The sequence below is a fragment of the Salmo salar genome, chromosome ssa04, assembly GCF_905237065.1.
Source record: "Salmo salar chromosome ssa04, Ssal_v3.1, whole genome shotgun sequence".
NCBI lineage: Eukaryota > Metazoa > Chordata > Actinopteri > Salmoniformes > Salmonidae > Salmo > Salmo salar.
This window is the reverse complement of record NC_059445.1, coordinates 50542201-50562762: the sequence shown is the minus strand read 5'-3', so window position 1 is coordinate 50562762 and position 20562 is coordinate 50542201. Positions and strand designations below refer to the sequence as shown.

Below are 20562 nucleotides of genomic sequence, written 5' to 3'. Positions count from 1 at the left end.
AATACACAAGGTGGGTCTACAGTTCTCATTCGACCCTTGGGGGAGAAGGAGAGACACAGGTTCTCCTGTGTCTCTCCTGGAGTTATCTAACGTAGTGGGTGTAGAAAGACGCTTGAGCGAAGTCACTACTTCTGTTTTCAGGGTAAACGGAAGTTAGGTTGAAAATACTGCAACCCTGAAAACCAGAAACATCCACTTTTTGCCAACACCGCTAAGGGTGCTACAGGAGCTGTTACCTACACAGACCTTGAGAGGGGTTGGGGCTACAGTGGAGCGTAGGAAGGATGTTGATGAGTAAGCTACTGTACATGTGGGCTTGACTCTGCTCCTCCTGTACATGTGGGCCAGGAGGACTCCACTGGGTTATAACCACACAGTCTGCATTGTACAGTACGTTTATGAGAAACATACAAGATTCTCTTTTTTTGTCTTGGGCTGCTGTCTGATAAATCTATGTTGACAGGTGAATTACGGCATTTTGACAACCCTGTCAGAGCATAAGTCAAGTAGTAAATATAAAAAGAGAAATACTCTAAAATAAACAAATAATTAAGACAATGATGGTATATACTGAGTAATATATAGTAAGCACATGAACCAGAGAAGGCTGGTGGGAGGAGCAATAGAAGAATGGGCTCATTGTAATGGCTGGAATGGAATTCATGGAAAAATGAAGGCGTGTGTGTATAGTGCGTATGTTACCGTTGTCACGGTTGTCGTATGATGAAGGAGTGGACCAAAGTGCAGCGTGTGTATCGTTTCACATTTTCTTTATTAAACTGTGAAACTATGCAATACATACAAATAAACTAAAGAACAAAAACAACAAACCGTGACGAAGAGGTGAAACACACTAACTCAAAAACAATCTCCCACAAACCCAGGTGGGAAAAACAACTACTTAAGTATGATCTCCAATTAGAGACAATGATGACCAGCTGCCTCTAATTGGAAATCATCAAAAAAAAACATAGAAATCCAAAAACTAGAACATAACAACATAGAAAATCTAAACTAGAAAAAAAACCTGTCACGCCCTGACCTACTCTACCATAGAAAATAACTGCTTTCTATGGTCAGGATGTGACAGTACCCCCCCCCAAAGGTGCGGACTCCGAACGCAACCTAAAACAAAAAACTAACAAAAAAAGGGAGGGTTAGGGTGGGTGATTAATGTCGGTGGCGGCTCTTGTGCAGGACGAAGAACCTTCTCACCCCGCGGATCCTCCAGCAGAGGAGGCAGCTCTGGTTCGGGGCGTAGCCCCTGCTCCTCCCGCTGATCCCTCCACTTTTGTGTCACCAGACCCTGGATCGTTTGCCCAAAGGACCCGAACCGTGGATCATCACCCGAGGTTCTGGACTGCAGACTGCCGCTGGAGACTCCGGAGTGCAGACAGCCGCTGGAGACTCCGGATTGCAGACCATCGCTGGAGGCTCCGGACTGGAGTACGTCGCTGGAGGACGTCGCTGCAGGCTCCGGACTGTGGGCCCTCGCTGGAGGCTCCGGACTGGGGGCCCTCGCTGGAGGCTCCGGACTGGGGGCCGTCTCAGGAGGCTCCGGACTGGGGGCCGTCTCAGGAGGCTCCGGACTGGGGGCCGTCTCAGGAGGTTCCGGACTGGGGGCCGTCTCAGGAGGTTCCGGACTGGTGGCCTTCTCAGGAGGTTCCGGACTGGGGGCCTTCTCAGGAGGTTCCGGACTGGGAACCGTCGCCGGAAGCTCCGGACTGGGAACCGTCGCCGGAAGCTCCGGACTGGGAACCGTCGCCAGAAGCTCCGGACTGGGAACTGTCGCCGGAAGCTCTGGACTGGAGGCCTGATACGTGGGGCTGGCACAGGTGGCGCCAGACTGGTAACACGCACCTCAGGGCAAGTGCGGGGAGCAGGAACAGGACTTCCCGGACTGGGCAGGCGCATTGGAGGCCTGATGCGTGGGGCTGGCACAGGTGGCGCCAGACTGGTAACACGTACTTCAGGGCGAGTGTGAGGAGCCGGGACAGGATATATTGGACCATGGAGGCGCACTGGAGGTTTGGAGCGTATGGCTGGCACAACCCGTCCTGGCTGGATGCTCAGTGTATCCCGGCAAGTGCGGGGCACTCGCACAGGACGAACTGGGCTGTGAAGGCATACTGGCGACACAGTGCGTAGAGCTGGCGCAGGATATCCTGGACTGAGGAGGCGTACTGGAGACCAGGAGCACTGAGCCGGCACAATCCGTCCTGGTTGAATGCCCACTCTAGCACTGCAAATGCGGGGCGCAGGGACAGATCGCACCAGGCTATGAATGCGCACTGGTGATATAGTGCGCATCACAGCATAACACGGTGCCTGACTGGTCACATGCTCCCAACGGTAAGCACGGGGAGTTGGCTCAGGTCTACAACCTGACTCCGTCAATCTCCCCGTGTGCCCCCCCCAAAAAGACTTTGGGGAGCTGTCTCTCGGGCTTCCGTCGTTGCCGTGCTACTTCCTCGTATTGTCGCCGTTCCTCTCTCGCTACCCCCGCCTGCTTCCATGGCAGGGTCTTGTCCCCTGCCATTACCTCTTCCCAGGTCCAGGATGTCCCAGTCACACCCTGACCTACTCTACCATAGAAAATAACAGCTTTCTATGGTCAGGACGTGACAACCGTGTGTGTGTATGCATGTGTCTGTGCCTATGTTTGTGTTGCTTCACAGTCCCCTCTGTTCCATAAGGTGTATTTTTATCTGTTTTTTAAATCAAAATGTACTGCTTGCATCAGTTACTTGATGTGGAATAGAGTTCCATGTAGTTATGGCTCTATATACTACTGTGTTCCTCCCATAGTCTGTTCTGGACTTGAGGACTGTGAAGAGAACTCTTGTGGCATGTCTTGTGGGGTATGCATGGGTGTCCGAGTTGTGCGCCAGTAGTTCAAACAGACAGCTCAGTGCATTCAACATGTCAATACCTCTCATAAATACAAGTGGTGATAAAGTCAATCTCTTCAACACTTTGAGCCAGGAGAGATTGACATGCATATTATTAATGTTACCTCTCTGTGTACATCCAAACGCCAGCCGTGCTGCCCTGTTCTGAGCCAATTGCAATTTTCCTAAGTCTCTTTGTGACACTTGACCACACGACTGAACGGTAGTCCAGGTGCGACAAAACTAGGGCCTGTAGGACCTGTCTTTTTGATAGTGCTGTTAAGAAGGCAGAATAACACTTTATTATGGACAGACTTCTACCCGTCATAGCTACTGTTGTATTAATATGTTTTGACCATGACCTCAACTTGCTCAATGTCCACATTATTCATTACAAGATTTAGTTGAGGTTTAGTGAATGATTTATCCCAAATACAATGCTTTTAGTTACAGAAATATTTAGGACTAACTTATTCCTTGCCACCCACTCCGAAACTAACTGCAACTCTTTGTTAAGTGTTGCAGTCATTTCAGTCGCTGTAGTAGCTCATGTGTATATTGTTGAGTCATCCGCATATATAGACAAACTGGCTTTACTCAAAGCCAGTGTCATTAGTAAAGATTGACAAAAGACTATGATCGATAATGTCAAAAGACGCACTGAAGTCTAACAAAACAGCCCCCGCCATTCTTTTTATAATCAATTTCTCTCAGCCAATCATCAGTCATTTGTGTACAGTAAGTGCTGTGCTTGTTCAATGTCCTTCCCTATAAGTATGCTGAAAGTTTGTTGTCAGTTTGTTTACCGTAAAATAGCAAACACCATTTTTTACAAAAGTTTACTAAGGGTTGGTAGCAGGCTGATTGGTCGGTTAATTGCAAAGTCCCTCTTTGCCATGCAAATGAACTGAATCCCCCCAAAACATTTCCACTGCATTTCAGCCCTGCCACAAAAGGACCAGCTGACATCATGTCTGTGATTCTCTTGTTAACACAGGTGTGAGGGTTGACGAGGACAAGGCTGGAGATCACTCTGTCTTGCTGATTGAGTTCGAATAACAGACTGGAAGCTTCAAAAGGAGGGTGACGCTTGGAATCATTGTTCTTCCACTGTCAATCATGGTTACCTTCAAGGAAACACATGCCATCATCATTGCTTTGCACAAAAAGGACTTCACAGGCAAGGATATTGCTGCCAGTAAGATTACACCTAAATCAACCATTTATCAGATCATCAAGAACTTCAAGGAGAGCGGTTCAATTGTTGTGAAGAAGGCTTCAGGGCACCCAAGAAAGTCCAGCAAGCGCCAGGACTGTCTCCTAAAGTTGATTCAGCTGCGGGATCGGGGCACCACCAGTACAGAGCTTGCTCAGGAATGGGAGCAGGCAGGTGTGAGTGCATCTGCACTTACAGTGAGGCAAAGACTTTTGGAGGATGGCCTGGTGTCAAGAAGGGCAGCATAGAAGCCACTTCTCTCCAGGAAAAACATCAGGGACAGACTGATATTCTGCAAAAGGTACAGGGATTGGACTGCTGAGGACTGGGGTAAAGTAATTTTCTCTGATGAATCCCCTTTCCAATTGTTTGGGGCATCTGGAAAAGAGCTTGTCCGGAGAAGACAAGGTGAGCGCTACCATCAGTCCTGTGTCATGCCAACAGTAAAGCATCCTGAGACCATTCATGTGTGGGGTTGCTTCTCAGCCAAGGGAGTGGGCTCACTCACAATTTTGCCTAAGAACACAGCCATGAATAAAGAATGGTACCAACACATCCTCCGAGAGCAACTTCTCCCAACCATCCAAGAACAGTTTGGTGACGAGCAATGCCTTTTCCAGCATGATGGAGCACCTTGCCATAAGGCAAGAGTGATAACTAAGTGGCTCGGGGAACAAAACATTGATATTTTGAGTCCATGGCCAGGAAACTCCCCAGACCTTAATCCCATTGAGAACTTGTGGTCAATTCTCAAGAGGCGGGTGGACAAACAAAAATCAACAAATTTTGACAAACTCCAAGCATTTATTATGCAAGAATGGGCTGCCATCAGTCAGGATGTGGTCCAGAAGTTAATTGACAGCATGCCAGGGCAGATTGCAGAGGTCTTGAAAAAGAAGGGTCAACACTGCAAATATTGACTCTTCGCATGGACTTCATGTAATTGTCAATAAAAGCCTTTGACACTTATGAAATGCTTGTAATTGTACTTCAGTATTCCATAGTAACATCTGACAAAAATATCTAAAGACACTGAAGCAGCAAACTTTGTGGAAATTAATATTTGTGTCATTCTCAAAACTCTTGGACACGACTGTGCTGTCTGTTTGTCAGAAACCAGATAATTTACAGTTGGTGATGCACTCACATAGATCAGTCAATAAAATGTACAGTAGTTTACTCATATGGGATATCTAGAATCATGACAGTAGAGATCAATAATATCTTTTGACAACAATGTGATAGATAGACAGACAGCGCTGGGCCTGTAGTATCATCAAAGATGGTGGACAAGGGAAAAGTCTAATGCTTGGGATGTCCCACCTCTGATGTCACCCCATTAAGTTGACATTGAAAATGGTTAATGTAAGGGTTAAGGTTAGAGTAGGGGTTAAGTATAGGGTAGGGACTTCCCAAGGATCACAGGTAGTGCTGAGCATAAATGAAGGCTGTTTACCGTAGAAAAAAACAGTCACAGTTCCAGTCTGCTTAATTAAGGGGTGGCTCTCCCATAGGCACCAATGATTTAGCAGCTGGGTCTGGTCTTCTTAGCAGTTCATTAACTGTATATGAACCAGAAAAAAGGAGCGAGTGAGACGTCTCTAGCTTCCTCTTCCGTCTCTGGTATTATCCCAGCCAGGGCCAAAACCGCCTGATTCCCCTAATCACATCACCTCCTCACACCAAACCAATTAGCTTAATTAGCAAAGATCCCACCCCACCTGCTGATTGGTTATTAGGGCACAAGAAGTGCTTGTGAGAGTTATGGCATTGTTGCATCTGTCTGTTTGATGGCTGTTTCTAGAGCTTGGCAGAAGCCTTACCTGACTTTTCTGGAGAGTAGCTGATAGACAGGACAGCCTGGTGGGCACACTGGTAAGATATGAGACAGGGACATACTAACTGTACCTTTTGCTCGACAAGTGTATATCATGATAAATTTAGATTTGCACAAATGTTTGAGGTTCAGATGCAGTTCCTTTTGTTGATCTCTTCACCCCCCCACCCCCCTTAGATATCACACATACTGCTGTTCGGAGCACCAAACACAAGCCCACACATCTAGATCTGTCTCAAGGTGAGTTAAAACAGATTGCTGTATATCACCTGGAGTACCACATCTTACTGTAGCCTTTATTATTACTGCCAAAATGGGAGAGGAATGTATTTTTAACACAACTCACATCTGACTTAACTGTCCTCACACCGACAGCTCTGATCATGCCTCAACACCAGAAGAGGCAGGTTACGGTGGCCCGGAGGGACCAGGGGGCTAGGAAGAAGATGACCCTGATCACTGTGTGTTGTGTACTGGTCACACTTGGGATATTGGCAGTGGGGGCTTACTTCAGTATGTCTCTCCATCTCATGTCTCAACTTCAACTACCATTTTAAAGCCTGGAGTTTCTCTAAATAATATTCCTGTTGTAATGTAGCCTGTATCGTAGAGTTGCACCACTGTCAACCTTCGGATTGTCTTTTCCTCCTTCATCCTCTGTACCCCTCTCCATCCTATATCCTCCACTCTCGTCTTCCCCAGTCTGGTGTCTTGTCAACAGCAAGTTATTCTTCTGCTCCCAGTCATTGAAGTTCATCCCTGTGACGATGGTGTGTGACGGGAAAGCAGACTGTGCTGGTGGAAAGGACGAGCTCACCTGTGTGTCCAGCAAGCCGGCCAACGCCACCTTCCCAGGCAAGACCACCAGCACCATCATCGTCTCATCTTACCATACCACTCTCTGATTCTTCTTTCTCTTAAAGGGGAAATCTTCAGTTGCTACATACATTTTTGGACTTAGAAATTAATGATTTGTACCCATTGATTGTTGAAGAATATAAATGATCAATGCCTCGTGCTTAGTTTAACTGTTGTGGGTTAAGTTAAGCCATTTTATGTAGAATATTATAGTAAATACTACAGTATTATCCACAAACACTGTAGTAAATACTACAGTAATGTCTGCAAAATACTACATTAATTTGTGTGTACCCTGCCCATTCCCTTCCTCCATGTCAGTTTGTACCACCATAAGTGAGAACCCTGCACGTTAAGTACAGACCATATTGTGTTCCATACAGTTTATAGGAAAAAGCAGAAGCTCTGAATTATCCATTCAGACACCAGTTCTACCTACAGGTTATGGAAAATGTGCTCTTATAGTATTCTCCAATAGGTTTCCTCAAGGAGAAAGCCTTCACTTATATGTCAAAGGTAATAAAACGACTGTAAATTAACAGTGAACTTGTAAATACTACAAGTCTGCAGAAACACTAGCGGGGCGGGGAAAACGCAACTCTTTTTTTTTTTTTTTTTTTTTTTAACTGCCGAGTGCCCTTTTAACTCATCATCCTTGTCTCTCTCTGTAGTGCGGTTGGTGGGTGAGAGCATGGTGCTACAGGTGTTCAGGGTGGAGGCTGGGTGGAGCACTGTGTGTGCAGACGACTGGGGATTGAGCGACACCCGCAGTGCCTGTCAGCATCTCGGATACACATTGTAAGATGACAGCTCCGCACTCTTCTATTCAGTCAGATACATAGTCTTATGCATCTCCTGTATATATCTGGCTACTGTTTGTCATCTACACCAGGAACCCTAAAAGCGATAGACTGGATATCACCAGCCTACACCACTCACTGGGAGAGTCCTTCAGTGCAGTAAGAACTGAGGGTCTCCTTCACACTGTTCTCATCAGCAGGTAGGTGTTCTACTGGATGCTGTCCAGCCATCTGACTGTTTAGCTGTGAGGAACTGACTATCCTCTCTGTTTCTCAGACAAACCTGCATCTCAGGCTCTGTGATAGCTCTATCCTGCTCAGGTAAATATTTAAAATGAGCACCACCCATTTACACACTTTTGCCACTACCCTATAGATACTTCATGGTGCCCCCTGAGAAAAATGGTTGGATTTTTGTATTAAGTTGGAAGTGCTTACCATATTGCTTGTCATCCCATGCGTGTCCCTCCAGACTGTGGGGATGCTGTGGGGCAAGACCGGGTGGTGGGAGGTTCTGACACCACCATAGAGGAGTGGCCGTGGCAGGCCAGCCTGCAGAAAGACAAGCAGCACGTCTGTGGAGGCTCCCTGGTCTCCCTCACCTGGCTTATCACCGCTGCACACTGCTTCAGCCGGTCAGCACACGCACTCAAAATTGTGTTTTGCTTTATTACGCTCTTTGCTGTCATAACATTTGTTTAATTTTGCATATGCAAAACAAATGCTGACTTTTTCTTTCACACACACACCCAGTGACGGGAAGGATCTGAACCTCTGGCAAGTGGTGCTGGGTAGGACCCACCTGATGTCTACTGGGGGGATTTCTGTAGCAGCCATCATAATCAATAAAGATTACAATGGTTTCACTCACGACTATGACATCGCCATGCTGAAGCTCACCAGGCCTGTCACTACCGGAGGTACTGGACACCTCTCCAGCAGTTACTCAACCGTCCAAGTCCTTTACAGTAGCCTATAACCTTCATTGGTCAGCATGATGGGGGTTACCTTCCCATACTGTCCTCTAGTGTTATGAAGTTGAACTGCCAGGACTGTATTTCTGTCACTGAAGAATATATTAGAACAGTGACAATAAATGTTTTGTCATACCCGTGGTATACGGTCTGATATACCACAGCTTTCAGACAATCAGCATTCAGGGCTCAAACCACCAGGTTTATAATTTTAAAAAATGTGTCTTGACTCTCTCCAGACACCCTCCGCCCAGTGTGCCTGCCACCCCACAGCCTGCCTCTGAAGGCAGGGGACTCCTTGGTGGTGACTGGCTGGGGCTTCCAGCAGGAGAAAGGTGAGACTGGACAGGGCTATCTGTACAGGGCAGCAGGCAGGCCTATAACCAAGCTTAATCATACATCCAATCTATGTAAAGCATATATATATGAGATATTTACATTTAAGACTCTTATCCAGAGCGACTTACAGGAAGAACTAGTGTTGCTCGAGGGCACATCGTCAGCTTGGAGATTTTAACCAGCAACCTTTCGGTTACTGGCCCAACGCTCTTAACCACTAGGCTACCTACCACCGTATTGTAGACCAAAGCCCTGACAATGGCAGAGCGTATACAAGTGCACACTTCCATGTCCGGCCATTGTCTCTGTTGTGTTCTTAGTGTAAGAGGCTACCTGTTATCTCCTGAGCGGCACTTAGCCTAGCAGTTGGTTGGGACAGTAACCGACATGTTCCTTGTTTGAATCCCTGAGCCGGCAAGGTGGAAAGAATCTGCCATTTTGCCCTTGAGCAAGGCAGTTAACTGCTCCCCGAACCTCTGATTCAGAGGGGTTGGGTTAAATGTGGAAGATGCATTTCTGTTGAATGCATTCAGTTGTACAACTGACGAGGTTTTCCTCTTTCCCAGGTAGAATTTCCTCAATTCTGCAGAGTGCCACTGTGTCTCTGATTGACAGGAAGGTGTGCTCCCGCCCCTCCATCTACGGCCCCTCACTCACTCCCAGAATGCTGTGCGCAGGGAACATGGAGGGCAAAGTGGACGCGTGCCAGGTAGAGCTCCTCCACCAACACACACGCCTACAAAATGGCTGCTTTTAGTTTGCTAGACTATCATGCTACCAATGCAGTCATACTTTGCATTTGTCTTAAAATGTAATTTATTTTGCTCTCACTCCCTCTTTCTCTCCCAGGGTGACAGTGGGGGTCCACTGGTGTTCCTATCCAAGAGTTGGCAGCTGGTGGGGGTGGTGAGCTGGGGGGTGGGCTGTGCCCGCCCGGGGAACCCTGGGGTCTACTGCAGCGTAGAGCAGCAACTCAACTGGATCTACTCCATCATGGAGGTGGGTGTCTGGCCACTATCACAGACCTCTCTGGGACTCAAAAGGGGGAGGGCAGGGCCAGATAATGTGATGGAAAACTGATGCCTCATTTTGATGCATTCCTACTTGTTATAGGTGTCTTTAAAATGCCTTACCTGATATGATTTGGTTGTCTTATTTTTCAGAAGTACTCCTAAAAATCCAGTTTCTCTCCGAGGTAACTCAACTGACGGGGGTTCTCTCTCAATGAGCGCTGAGTTGAGTCTGGTGAACATTCACTCAAAGGACAAACACATCCCACTGAGCTGTGACTGAATACTGAGCTGTGAATGTTCACGTTTTTATTCTTTTATACTCCCTTTGAGAGATGTAAGTACTGTATGAGATTTTTGGATGTATTAATGTTTTAATAAATCAGATTTTTTGCGAAGGGTTGTGATTTGATAATAGTCCAATTTTCTTTTTTTTGACAGCCAACAAATGACAACATGGTTTTATTTAAACGTTTATTGGATTCTGGTGGCTTTCATAATAAAGAATATAGCTGATATGCATGGTGGAGAGATTACATGGGGGGGGGGGGCATCATTTGAGAGGGAGTAAAGGGAAATGACTGTACATTTGCGTTAGTTGGGATAGCAATGTGGGACCAAGGTGTCAGTAATGTCTAGCTACATTATAGATTCACAAACATTCTGTTGTCAGAAGTGCAATAATTGATGAGAGGTCACTATTTCAGCAACTCTGCTACAACGTGGTACAACCGTGTTCTCAATCTCCAAACTACAAAGATTGAACATTCATATTGCTTCAGCCATCCAGTTTTTTTCAGTACAGTTGTCAGCGTTCAGGGAAGACGGTTGGTACTGCTACAATACTGTGTAAGGGCATTTCAACAGGACATGTAAGTCACTTTCACAGTTAAGCTTTAAGTATGTTAAGAGGTTATACATGTAACATTTCCACCTGCAACTAGCGACCAATGTCAATTACATGCCAGTAGTAGCAACGGAATAGAAATTCACAATAAAACCTACTTATTAGAATTCCGCGTGAAGCTGCAATTAGTTTTGTACAACTTCCTGTATCACGATTGGTTCTCGTTTGTGAGGTTGACAACAATAGCAAGAACATTAGCAATACAAAACGCATTCACATCCTTGCAACAATCTTTTTCGGATTGTGATAAGGTAAGAAGCTGTACTAAGCCTTTGTAAGCAGTCTCCTTATAAAACCACAAGGAAATGTAATTTATGGCTAAAATCTTATGTTGCTCCTTTAAATTACATACTGTATATTGCATATCTCCACAGGTTCTTCCTTTCAAGGATTTCTCACACTGGAGTCCATCCCACAGACCCTTATGCTGAACAGAAGATGGGCCATGGAAACCCGTGCCATATAAACCTATGTTCCTCATCTTCAACATCAGAACTCCATTTCCCATAACCTTCTTTGATTACTGTTGCTCTTGTCATTTTTATTGCTCACATTATCATCACAGTAAAAACTGAATGGTATATTGGAATCCTGCAGTAGCTATACTCATGTTGCTGTAATGTCTGGGCTGCGTTGTGAAAGCAAATCCCATTGGGAGAACTGGAGCAGTCTATCCTACAGTACATGCATGTCTTCCACTCAGTAGTGGTGTTTGCATAGTATCACTGTTCTCTTAGGAGTGTGAGTCAGCCAGGGATTCAGTGCCACAAGCTCAAATCCGTGTCCTACCAGAGATAGTACATTTACTACTGTCTATGATCTAACCGTGCCATCTATCTGTTCTCATCTAAGACACCTGAGGTCATTCAACTTTACCCTCATGTTAAATATACAGCTATTTAGGTTCATTCACTCACCGCTCCACTGGTACAACACATCTCTGTGGTTTACATACATGTCTAGCACATCTCTAAGGTAAATCTACATCTCTAAGGTAAAGTTCCCAAAAGACCCTCCTGCTACTGCAACAAGCCAGTGCATTTATTTGAAGGGCTATGCTATGGGAACAGCAATACTGGGGCTTGTCCATATTAGAAACTGCTTCAGTGATTGAGGGAGGTACAGTGGGGCAAAAAATTATTTAGTCAGCCACCAATTGTGCAAGTTCTCCCACTTAAAAAGATGAGGCCTGTAATTTTCATCATAGGTACACGTCAACTATGACAGACAAAATGAGAAAATCCAGAAAATCACATTGTAGGATTTTTAATGAATTTATTTGCAAATTATGGTGGAAAATAAGTATTTGGTCACCTACAAACAAGCAAGATTTCTGGCTCTCACAGACCTGTAACTTATTCTTTAAGAGGCTCCTCTGTCCTCCACTCGTTACCTGTATTAATGGCACCTGTTTGAACTTGTTATCAGTATAAAAGACACCTGTCCACAACCTCAAACAGTCACACTCCAAACTCCACTATGGCCAAGACCAAAGAGCTGTCAAAGGACACCAGAAACAAAATTGTAGACCTGCACCAGGCTGGGAAGACTGAATCTGCAATAGGTAAGCAGCTTGGTTTGAAGAAATTAACTGTGGGAGCAATTATTAGGAAATGGAAGACATACAAGACCACTGATAATCTCCCTCGATCTGGGGCTCCACGCAATATCTCACCCCGTGGGGTCAAAATGATCACAAGAACGGTGAGCAAAAATCCCAGAACCACACGGGGGGACCTAGTGAATGACCTGCAGAGAGCTGGAACCAAAGTAACAAAGCCTACCATCAGTAACACACTACGCCGCCAGGGACTCAAATCCTGCAGTGCCAGACGTGTCCCCCTGCTTAAGCCAGTACATGTCCAGGCCCGTCTGAAGTTTGCTAGAGAGCATTTGGATGATCCAGAAGAGGATTGGGAGAATGTCATATGGTCAGATGAAACCAAAATAGAACGTTTTGGTAAAAACTCAAATCGTCGTGTTTGGAGGACAAAGAATGCTGAGTTGCATCCAAAGAACACCATACCTACTGTGAAGCATGGGGGTGGAAACATCATGCTTTGGGGCTGTTTTTCTGCAAAGGGACCAGGACGACTGATCCGTGTAAAGGAAAGAATGAATGGGGCCATGTATCATCAGATTTTGAGTGAAAACCTCCTTCCATCAGCAAGGGCATTGAAGATGAAACGTGGCTGGGTCTTTCAGCATGACAATGATCCCAAACACACCGCCCGGGCAACGAAGGAGTGGCTTCGTAAGAAGCATTTCAAGGTCCTGGAGTGGCCTAGCCAGTCTCCAGATCTCAACCCAATAGAAAATCTTTGGAGGGAGTTGAAAGTCCGTGTTGCCCAGCGAAAGCCCCAAAACATCACTGCTCTAGAGGAGATCTGCATGGCGGAATGGGCCAAAATACCAGCAACAGTGTGTTTAAAACCTTGTGAAGACTTACAGAAAACGTTTGACCTGTGTCATTGCCAACAAAGGGTATATAACAAAGTATTGAGAAACTTTTGTTATTGACCAAATACTTATTTTCCACCATAATTTGCAAATAAATTCATTAAAAATCCTACAATGTGATTTTCTGGATTTTTATTTTTTTTATAGATTTTTTTTCTCATTTTGTCTGTCATAGTTGAAGTGTACCTATGATGAAAATTACAGGCCTCTCATCTTTTTAAGTGGGAGAACTCGCACAATTGGTGGCTGACTAAATACTTTTTTGCCCCACTGTATATTTGTTATGTTTATACAATGACAGATGCAGCAAGGTCCTAGACAATGGACATAGACATGAAGTTCTCCCCTGAACACGCATGTTTTCCCACACACTGGAGGTATTTTGAAACAAGACATTCAGTGTCTTAAACGTGCCACTATTGGATATATGCCATAGCAGTTCAATAGTGATTGATTTCCATAGTAACTTAGGAACCCCATGAAAGGAGTCCATTCCTGATCAGATGTGGGTTTCTCAGGGTTATCCCAGTCCATTCCTGATCAGATGTGGGTTTCTCAGGGTTATCCCAGTCCATTCCTGATCAGATGTGGGTTTCTCAGGGTTATCCCATTCCTGATCAGATGTGGGTTTATCAGGGTTATCCCAGTTTGGCACAATAAATGGGCTGAATATGGGATATTAGTTGTGTGTCTATTCTACACTGTCCAGTAAAGATCTGTCCCCGTCTATCACTCTACCTGCAACAACTGCTGCCCCATGCATCTCTTTATGGTGTAGTTAGTGGAGGTATCCGTAATGACTGTAGATGAGGGATATCTGTTTTCCGCACATGGTGAATTTGTGTTGAATCATGAGCCATGAATGAACCATCATAAATTCCGCTGCGCTGCAGCACGTGAGTACTTATTGCAGTGTGTAAAAACATTGGTCTGTGTAAATGTGTTCAGAACAACAAAGAGACAGCTATTTGTCCGTGGACATACAATAGGAATGTGGGGTGTGTTTCTGTCTGATACGTTCATGTTCAAGCCAGTGAACCCACTACCTAGTAGTTTACAGTGCATAGCCTTGCCAACCACTGGATGTGGTGAGGGTTGGCATGATATCAGCGGATTTGGAACCAGCTTCAAAGCAGAACTAAACACATTACATGTGGTTAAATCTGGGATTCCAGAAAAGAACACGAGAGAGTACATTTCTATTGTCAAGCATTGTCTCTACATCTGCCTTGGGGTTTCACATGCTTATAAATGCATTAAGGTTATTTGTCTTGAAAGCAGCATTATTAGAGGTTTATTCCTCTTTCTAGGGGGTTGGTTAAGGGATTGTCTATCATTTCATTCATCAGCTTGTAGTATTATTCCTTTGCGTTTGGTAAATGGTTTTGCAGTATTTAGTCTTCCTACCAGCAGAGGAAGATAGAAGCGCTAACAGGCACCAGTGTATTATATCAAGCAAAGAAAATGTATTATGTTCTGAACTGGATCCTTTCTCACTCCTCAACGCAGCAAAACCCTTTAGAGACCCTAGTTTCTAAATATGATGCAACAGGGTTCATTAATTACTTTAGGAATAGCAGAGTTAATATTGTATTCTAAACAGCACTAAACTAAACTTGATGCGAATCAGTGGTATTATGCAATAGGACTAAAGCTGATCTGAAGTGGCAGAATGGCACTCGAGATTGAATTAAACTGTGAATAATATCCCATATATTTTCTACAAACACAACATTTGATTTTGTAGACAGTTTCAGTTGAACCCAGGGCAGTGGGGTTGGTTAGTGAAGAGAGGAGTAGGATCCAGCACAGTTTAAACAGCGTTATTACATAGCATTATTCCCCGACTTAAGATTCTATTTTCTTTTTAATATCATATGAAAAACAGTCCTAGGTTCAGTTCTTAATAAAAAAAAAGAGATATCAACTTGAACGTATGGGGGAGGTTTCCCGGACACAGCCTAAGCTTATTGGACTAACAAACACTTTCAATGAAGTCTCTCCATCAGACGTGCTTCTCAGTCCAAAAAACCTGCCCAAGAAACCTGCCCATGGAGTCACATTTTTATGGATAAAAATACAGTATATGCATAGATATAACTGTATATTTATATATGGATGTACATACATGCAAGTACTCTTATTTCTTCTTTGGTGTCAGTGGTTTTGAAGTTTTGGATCCTGAGACATTGTTTGTTTCATCAGCTGAGGAAGATTGTACAAGGCACTCGATCTTTCTGTGGACGGGAGGAGCAGAGGAGAGAGGAGGGTTAGAAGAGACACAATTACGTGGAAAAAACAGGTATCATTGTAGCCTGACTGTATTGATGCTTTACTACAGTTTGGGGGCACTGAGATGAGCTAAAGGTGTTTCTCTGTGTGGATGGCCAGTTGGTCTCCATGGCTCTATCTGTCTTACTCACTTCCTCTCCTCGATTTTGAAGAGAACGAAAAGGATGAAGTTCTTCACCAGCATGAAAGTCATCAGCAGGGCGATGGCTCCGCCCACTGCAGAAGCAATTATGATGGTGAGAGTGTTGTCCACCACTCGTACTGCAGAGAAGGAACCAGGGAGGAGAGAAGGTAGACGCTGATCAGACAAACATTAGCTAACTACAGTGCATCGTCTACACAGCACAACACATCTAGACATTGTTGCTTATGGTACCCGACTACCCACCCAGCATTTCCAAGTTTAGCACCAGAACACCTGTACTGCCTGCCTGGAGTAAAGCAAAGAGAACTCTAGTTAATACTCACACTCGTCCACCACGACAAGGGTAAAGATAGCGCTGTGGTTCTTGCCCTTCTCTTTGGGGTTGCGTCCGAAGCAGGTGTACTGGCCCTCGTCCTCAAAGGTGATGTTCCATAGCAGGATGGAGATGTTGTTGTGATCACTGGTGCCGATAAACTCCACCCGCTCTCGGTAGATACTCACTGGATGAGGATCCATCCCGTCTGACGGAATCACTGACTCACAAACCTGAGAGGACCAGGCAGCCATCAATCATCTCACACACGCAATATCTGACCACAACTCCAATCAAAACACTCACATTAGAGATATGATGCAGAAAACTATTGGTCTACACCACCTAAATTAGAACAGTTGAAAATTTGACCTCCCCACAGCCCTGACCCTATCTGTGTGACATCTGAGCTGACATGAATGACTGCAATTGTGTGGCTGTTGTATTTTAGTGGGCCAGGCCAGTTTTGACCCACCTTCTGCATAGTGCCATTGTCATTGTACTGCCAGTTGAAGTAAAGGTTTTTGATGCCGATACAGCTGGCATAGGTGCAGGGTAGCAGCACAGTACTGCCGTTCAGCGCCTCCATGAATGGGACCTTCCCTGTGGACATCTCCAGGCCCTGAGCAGACCACACACCTGGGAGGGAGGGGGGCAGAATCTATAAGGTAGTACACAATACTCCTGAGAAATCCAGAGAGGGAAAAGACAACACACACCTGGGAGGGAGGGAGGGAGGGGGGCAGAATCTATAAGGTAGTACACAATACTCCTGAGAAATCCAGAGAGGGAAAATACAACACACACCTGGGAGGGAGGGAGGGAGGGGGGCAGAATCTATAAGGTAGTACACAATACTCCTGAGAAATCCAGAGAGGGAAAAGACAACACACACCTGAGTTAGAAAGGAAAGTACACCGTCTACTCATGTGGTTTCCACATTTCAATGGATACTGTTTCCAGAATTAAATTGTTCCCGAAATATTATCTCTTTTACTTAACAAGTGCACAACAAGCCAGCTCCTCTATTTTACAATTGTGTAAAATGTTGCTGCACTCTGTGAAAGGAGAGAGAGAGAGAGAGAGAGAGATGGATGTATCCCTGGTCCATTCCCAGGTTACTATAGCTCATCCATTGACATAGAGCTTGTCAAAAACAATTGAGTGATAATCCCCTACTCCCTCTAACCTATCCCACACACACACACGTACAAACACTGTCTACCCAATTCACAGACCACACACACTTAGGTCTGCAGTAATGTTATGGAACAGACCCACAGACCTGACACAGTGAGATATAGGGTGAAGGAGAACAAGGGAAAGAGGGGGGACAAAATAGGAAGAGTGAGATAGAGACTGTTGTCTGTCTGTCTGTCTGTCTGTCTGTCTGTAAGTTGGTAAAAAGTATTAAATAAAGTTTCCATTACTGTTTGTATGTGCATGCTCACACTGTTTGTGATTGATTGTACAATTATGTAGGAGTTTGTATTTACATCAGGCATGTTATGTACAGTTACAAGTGTGTGTGTGTGTGGTATTTTATTACAGTGTTTGGGATGTTGTGAGGCCATTTAACTTAATGCAGGCTCATTAAACTCAGTAATTATCAAATGAGTTCAGGCTCATCTCCCTCTTTATGGGAATCTAAATAACGCAGGTCCCACTACCTCTTTACACAATCCAGATAATGCCGACACCAACACTTCTGAAGTGGACATAAAGATGATGGATGGTTAGTCTGGTTACATACACTCACTGGGACTATACAGTAATGCTGCTCCCACACTTTCTCCCTCTTCTCAGTCTGTCCTCTCCTCCAATTCCCTAAACAACAGTATTACCTGTCCTGTCCCTTCTGTCCCATTTTCTCTTGCTCTGTTTGTCCCTCTGCAGCCCCCATTCCTCAAAATTCCTCCGCCTCTGTTTTTACATCACCCCTCAGCTGTGTGACATCATCAATAACCGACTCAAGGTCAGGTTAGGACAAGCCCCTCCCCCTGCAGTTTGGGACAATATAAGGATGTGGTGTGGGCTGCACAGTGAGGGAGAACATATGTATGAATGCATAATTCCTTCGAAATGACTCACACACACTCTCTCTCTCTCTCTGCCCCAATGCAGCACAGTGATTCTGCAGAAACTCACTCAGGGCAGATGCACCTCTCTTTCTCACTCTCTCTTTTGTCCTTCACTCTCCATTTCTTTCACTGTCATTTGGTTCTCTCTCCTTTTTCTCGCTCATATTCTTTCTCTGATACTCTGCATTGCGATTCTACTCTTGCCTCTGCATCTCTCTGTCTGTATGTTTTCTCTGCTGTTTGGTGACCATTAACATACTGTATAGTGGTAACTGAAGTTATACAGGATATGGCTCAAAGGGGCTAGATAACTTTGAGAGAGGAAAAAGAAAGTAAGATAGATACAGGAAGGAAGGAGGACTCAACCCCATGCCATTCTCCATTCAGAGCTAAACCAGGACATCTTACGTGGCGACTCCCAGAAAAAGACCCTCCTAGACTCCCCTATGGATTGTGTCAGCAGCGGTCTACATTGAGTTTCTGATCTAATGGCTTTCTACTTCCTAACCTACATGTGTCACTTTCAAGAACACATCAAGCATGACACTTCATAGACCTACCTGTACAACTATACAATCCATAGAACCACCACTAACATTTTAGACCAACCTTTTATTTATTCAGCAAATCCTCAAAACGATCAGCCTTCATGTCCTACATGACCCAGCAATTGTGTGCATATGAAATAGTTTAATTGCAGCCAACGAGGCACATCATTTGGCTAAGATGGTGAATTGAGCTTCAGGGGGGTGGAGGGAGGTGCAGGGTGTACTGCTGGACTGATCCTGTGGTCCTGTTGGCTCAGAGTGTGACTGAGCCTGGCAGACAGCTCCTGATCTCTCCAGCTGTCTGTTAGAAGCAACAGGGTAATATGACCCTGATATTATTACCCTGATAATTCACATAACAGATGCTGCTACCCTCCCTTCATCTCAGAGCAGTACCCATTTCCCCACTGCATTATTATTCTATTCACCTGGGTCTGCAGGGGACCTTTTCATCACACTGATGTTGTTACCCAGAAACAACCTGACTCCTTTCATCACACTGATGTTGTTACCCAGAAACAACCTGACTCCTTTCATCACACTGATGTTGTTACCCAGAAACAACCTGACTCCTTTCATCACACTGATGTTGTTACCCAGAAACAACCTGACTCCTTTCATCACACTGATGTTGTTACCCAGAAACAACCTGACTCCTTTCATCACACTGATGTTGTTACCCAGAAACAATAATTTCATAACTGATGTTGTTACCCAGAAACAACCTGACTCCTTTCATCACACTGATGTTGTTACCCAGAAACAACCTGACTCCTTTCATCACACTGATGTTGTTACCCAGAAACAACCTGACTCCTTTCATCACACTGATGTTGTTACCCAGAAACAACCTGACTCCTTTCATCACACTGATGTTGTTACCCCAGAAACAACCTGACTACTTTCATTAGATGTTCTTTACCATTCGGCCATCAGATTTGCCACCAATGCTCCTTATAGGACATATCACTGCACTTCGTATACCCGTCGCAAGACCCACTGGTTGATGCTTATTTATAAAAACCCTCTTAGGCCTCACTCCCCTATCTGAGATATCTCCTGCAGCCCTCATCCTCCACATACAACATCCATTCTGCCAGTCACATTCTGTTAAAGGTCCCCAAAGCACACACATCCCTGGGTCGCTCGTCTTTTCAGTTCGCTGCAGCTGGCGACTGGAACGAGCTGCAACAAACTCTCAAACTGGACAGTTTTATCTCAATCTCTTCATTCAAAGACTCAATCATGGACACTCTTACTGACAGTTGTGGCTGCTTTGCGTGATGTATTGTTGTCTCTACCTTCTTGCCCTTTGTGCAGTTGTCTGTGCCCAATAATGTTTGTACCATGTTTTGTGTTGCTACCATGTTGTGCTGCTACCATGCTGTGTTGTCATGCTGTTAGGTCTCTCTTTATGTTGTGTTGTGTTGTTTTTCTTGTCGTGATGTGTTTTCTTCCTATATTTTTATTTTATTTATTTTTAATCCCAGCCCCTGTCCCCGCAGGAGGCCTTTTGCCTTTTGGTAGGCTGTCATTGTAAATAAGAATTTGTTCTTAACTGACTTGCCTAGTTAAATAAAGGTTAAATAAAAATAAAAACAATAAAAAATTACTTGACTCCTTTCATCACACTGATATTGTTACCCGGAGGTAAAAGCTAAAGAAAAATCAATGCAGTAACTCCATGTTGTACAAAGCTCTTAGTTTTGTGTTTACAGTAAAGGCAAAGTAAAATGATGTGTAAATGTCTGACATCAATAAAGTCATTTATTCATTTTAGCCCTTTTAATTCTTAGGAATACTACTCCTATGACAGACTGCTTGTGGCCCTGCATAATAATACTGTGGATGACATATCTAGTGACACACCTCTGAAGAGACACCACTGCTG

The 20562-nt window shown here is 44.7% G+C and overlaps 2 protein-coding genes across 5 annotated transcripts in view; one reads left to right on the top strand and one right to left on the bottom strand.

Annotated features, from left to right (window-relative positions):
- Positions 1–5166: 5166 nt before the first annotated feature.
- Positions 5167–12049, top strand: tmprss4b (transmembrane serine protease 4b). Of its 3 annotated transcripts, none has more exons than XM_045717050.1 (14): positions 5167–5982; positions 6122–6184; positions 6320–6405; positions 6688–6799; positions 7474–7600; positions 7695–7802; positions 7880–7923; positions 8075–8237; positions 8356–8522; positions 8816–8911; positions 9482–9624; positions 9765–9914; positions 10079–10262; positions 11207–12049. In XM_045717050.1, exons 3-13 carry the CDS (start codon positions 6328–6330, stop codon positions 10088–10090), a joined length of 1200 nt encoding a protein of 399 aa, XP_045573006.1. In that variant the 5' UTR covers positions 5167–5982; positions 6122–6184; positions 6320–6327; the 3' UTR covers positions 10091–10262; positions 11207–12049. The 3 variants fall into 3 exon arrangements, with proteins under 3 accessions (XP_045573006.1, XP_014052415.2, XP_045573007.1); XM_014196940.2 differs by having other exon boundaries at positions 6320–6457; positions 6647–6799; XM_045717051.1 differs by lacking the exons at positions 5167–5982; positions 6122–6184 and having other exon boundaries at positions 6372–6457.
- Positions 12050–13448: 1399 nt separating this feature from the next.
- scn4bb (sodium channel, voltage-gated, type IV, beta b) overlaps positions 13449–20562 on the bottom strand; it is an 8651-nt gene continuing 1537 nt past the window's right edge. For both annotated transcript variants that reach the window (XM_014196938.2, XM_014196939.2), the window contains exons 3-6: positions 16518–16681; positions 16053–16275; positions 15716–15845; positions 13449–15529 (exon numbers count right to left, since the gene is read on the bottom strand). In XM_014196938.2, the coding sequence (XP_014052413.1) occupies positions 15433–15529; positions 15716–15845; positions 16053–16275; positions 16518–16681 (614 nt within the window). In that variant the 3' untranslated portion in view covers positions 13449–15432. The remainder of the gene's footprint in view (positions 15530–15715; positions 15846–16052; positions 16276–16517; positions 16682–20562) is intronic.

Coding starts and splice junctions, on each gene's coding strand:
- tmprss4b (XM_014196940.2), top strand. CDS start 6,328: ATGCCTCAACACCAGAAGAGGCAGGTTACGGTGGCCCGGAGGGACCAG. Junction 7,803..7,879: donor CACACTGTTCTCATCAGCAG/GTAGGTGTTCTA, acceptor TCTGTTTCTCAG/ACAAACCTGCATCTCAGGCT. Junction 8,238..8,355: donor GCTGCACACTGCTTCAGCCG/GTCAGCACACGC, acceptor ACACACACCCAG/TGACGGGAAGGATCTGAACC.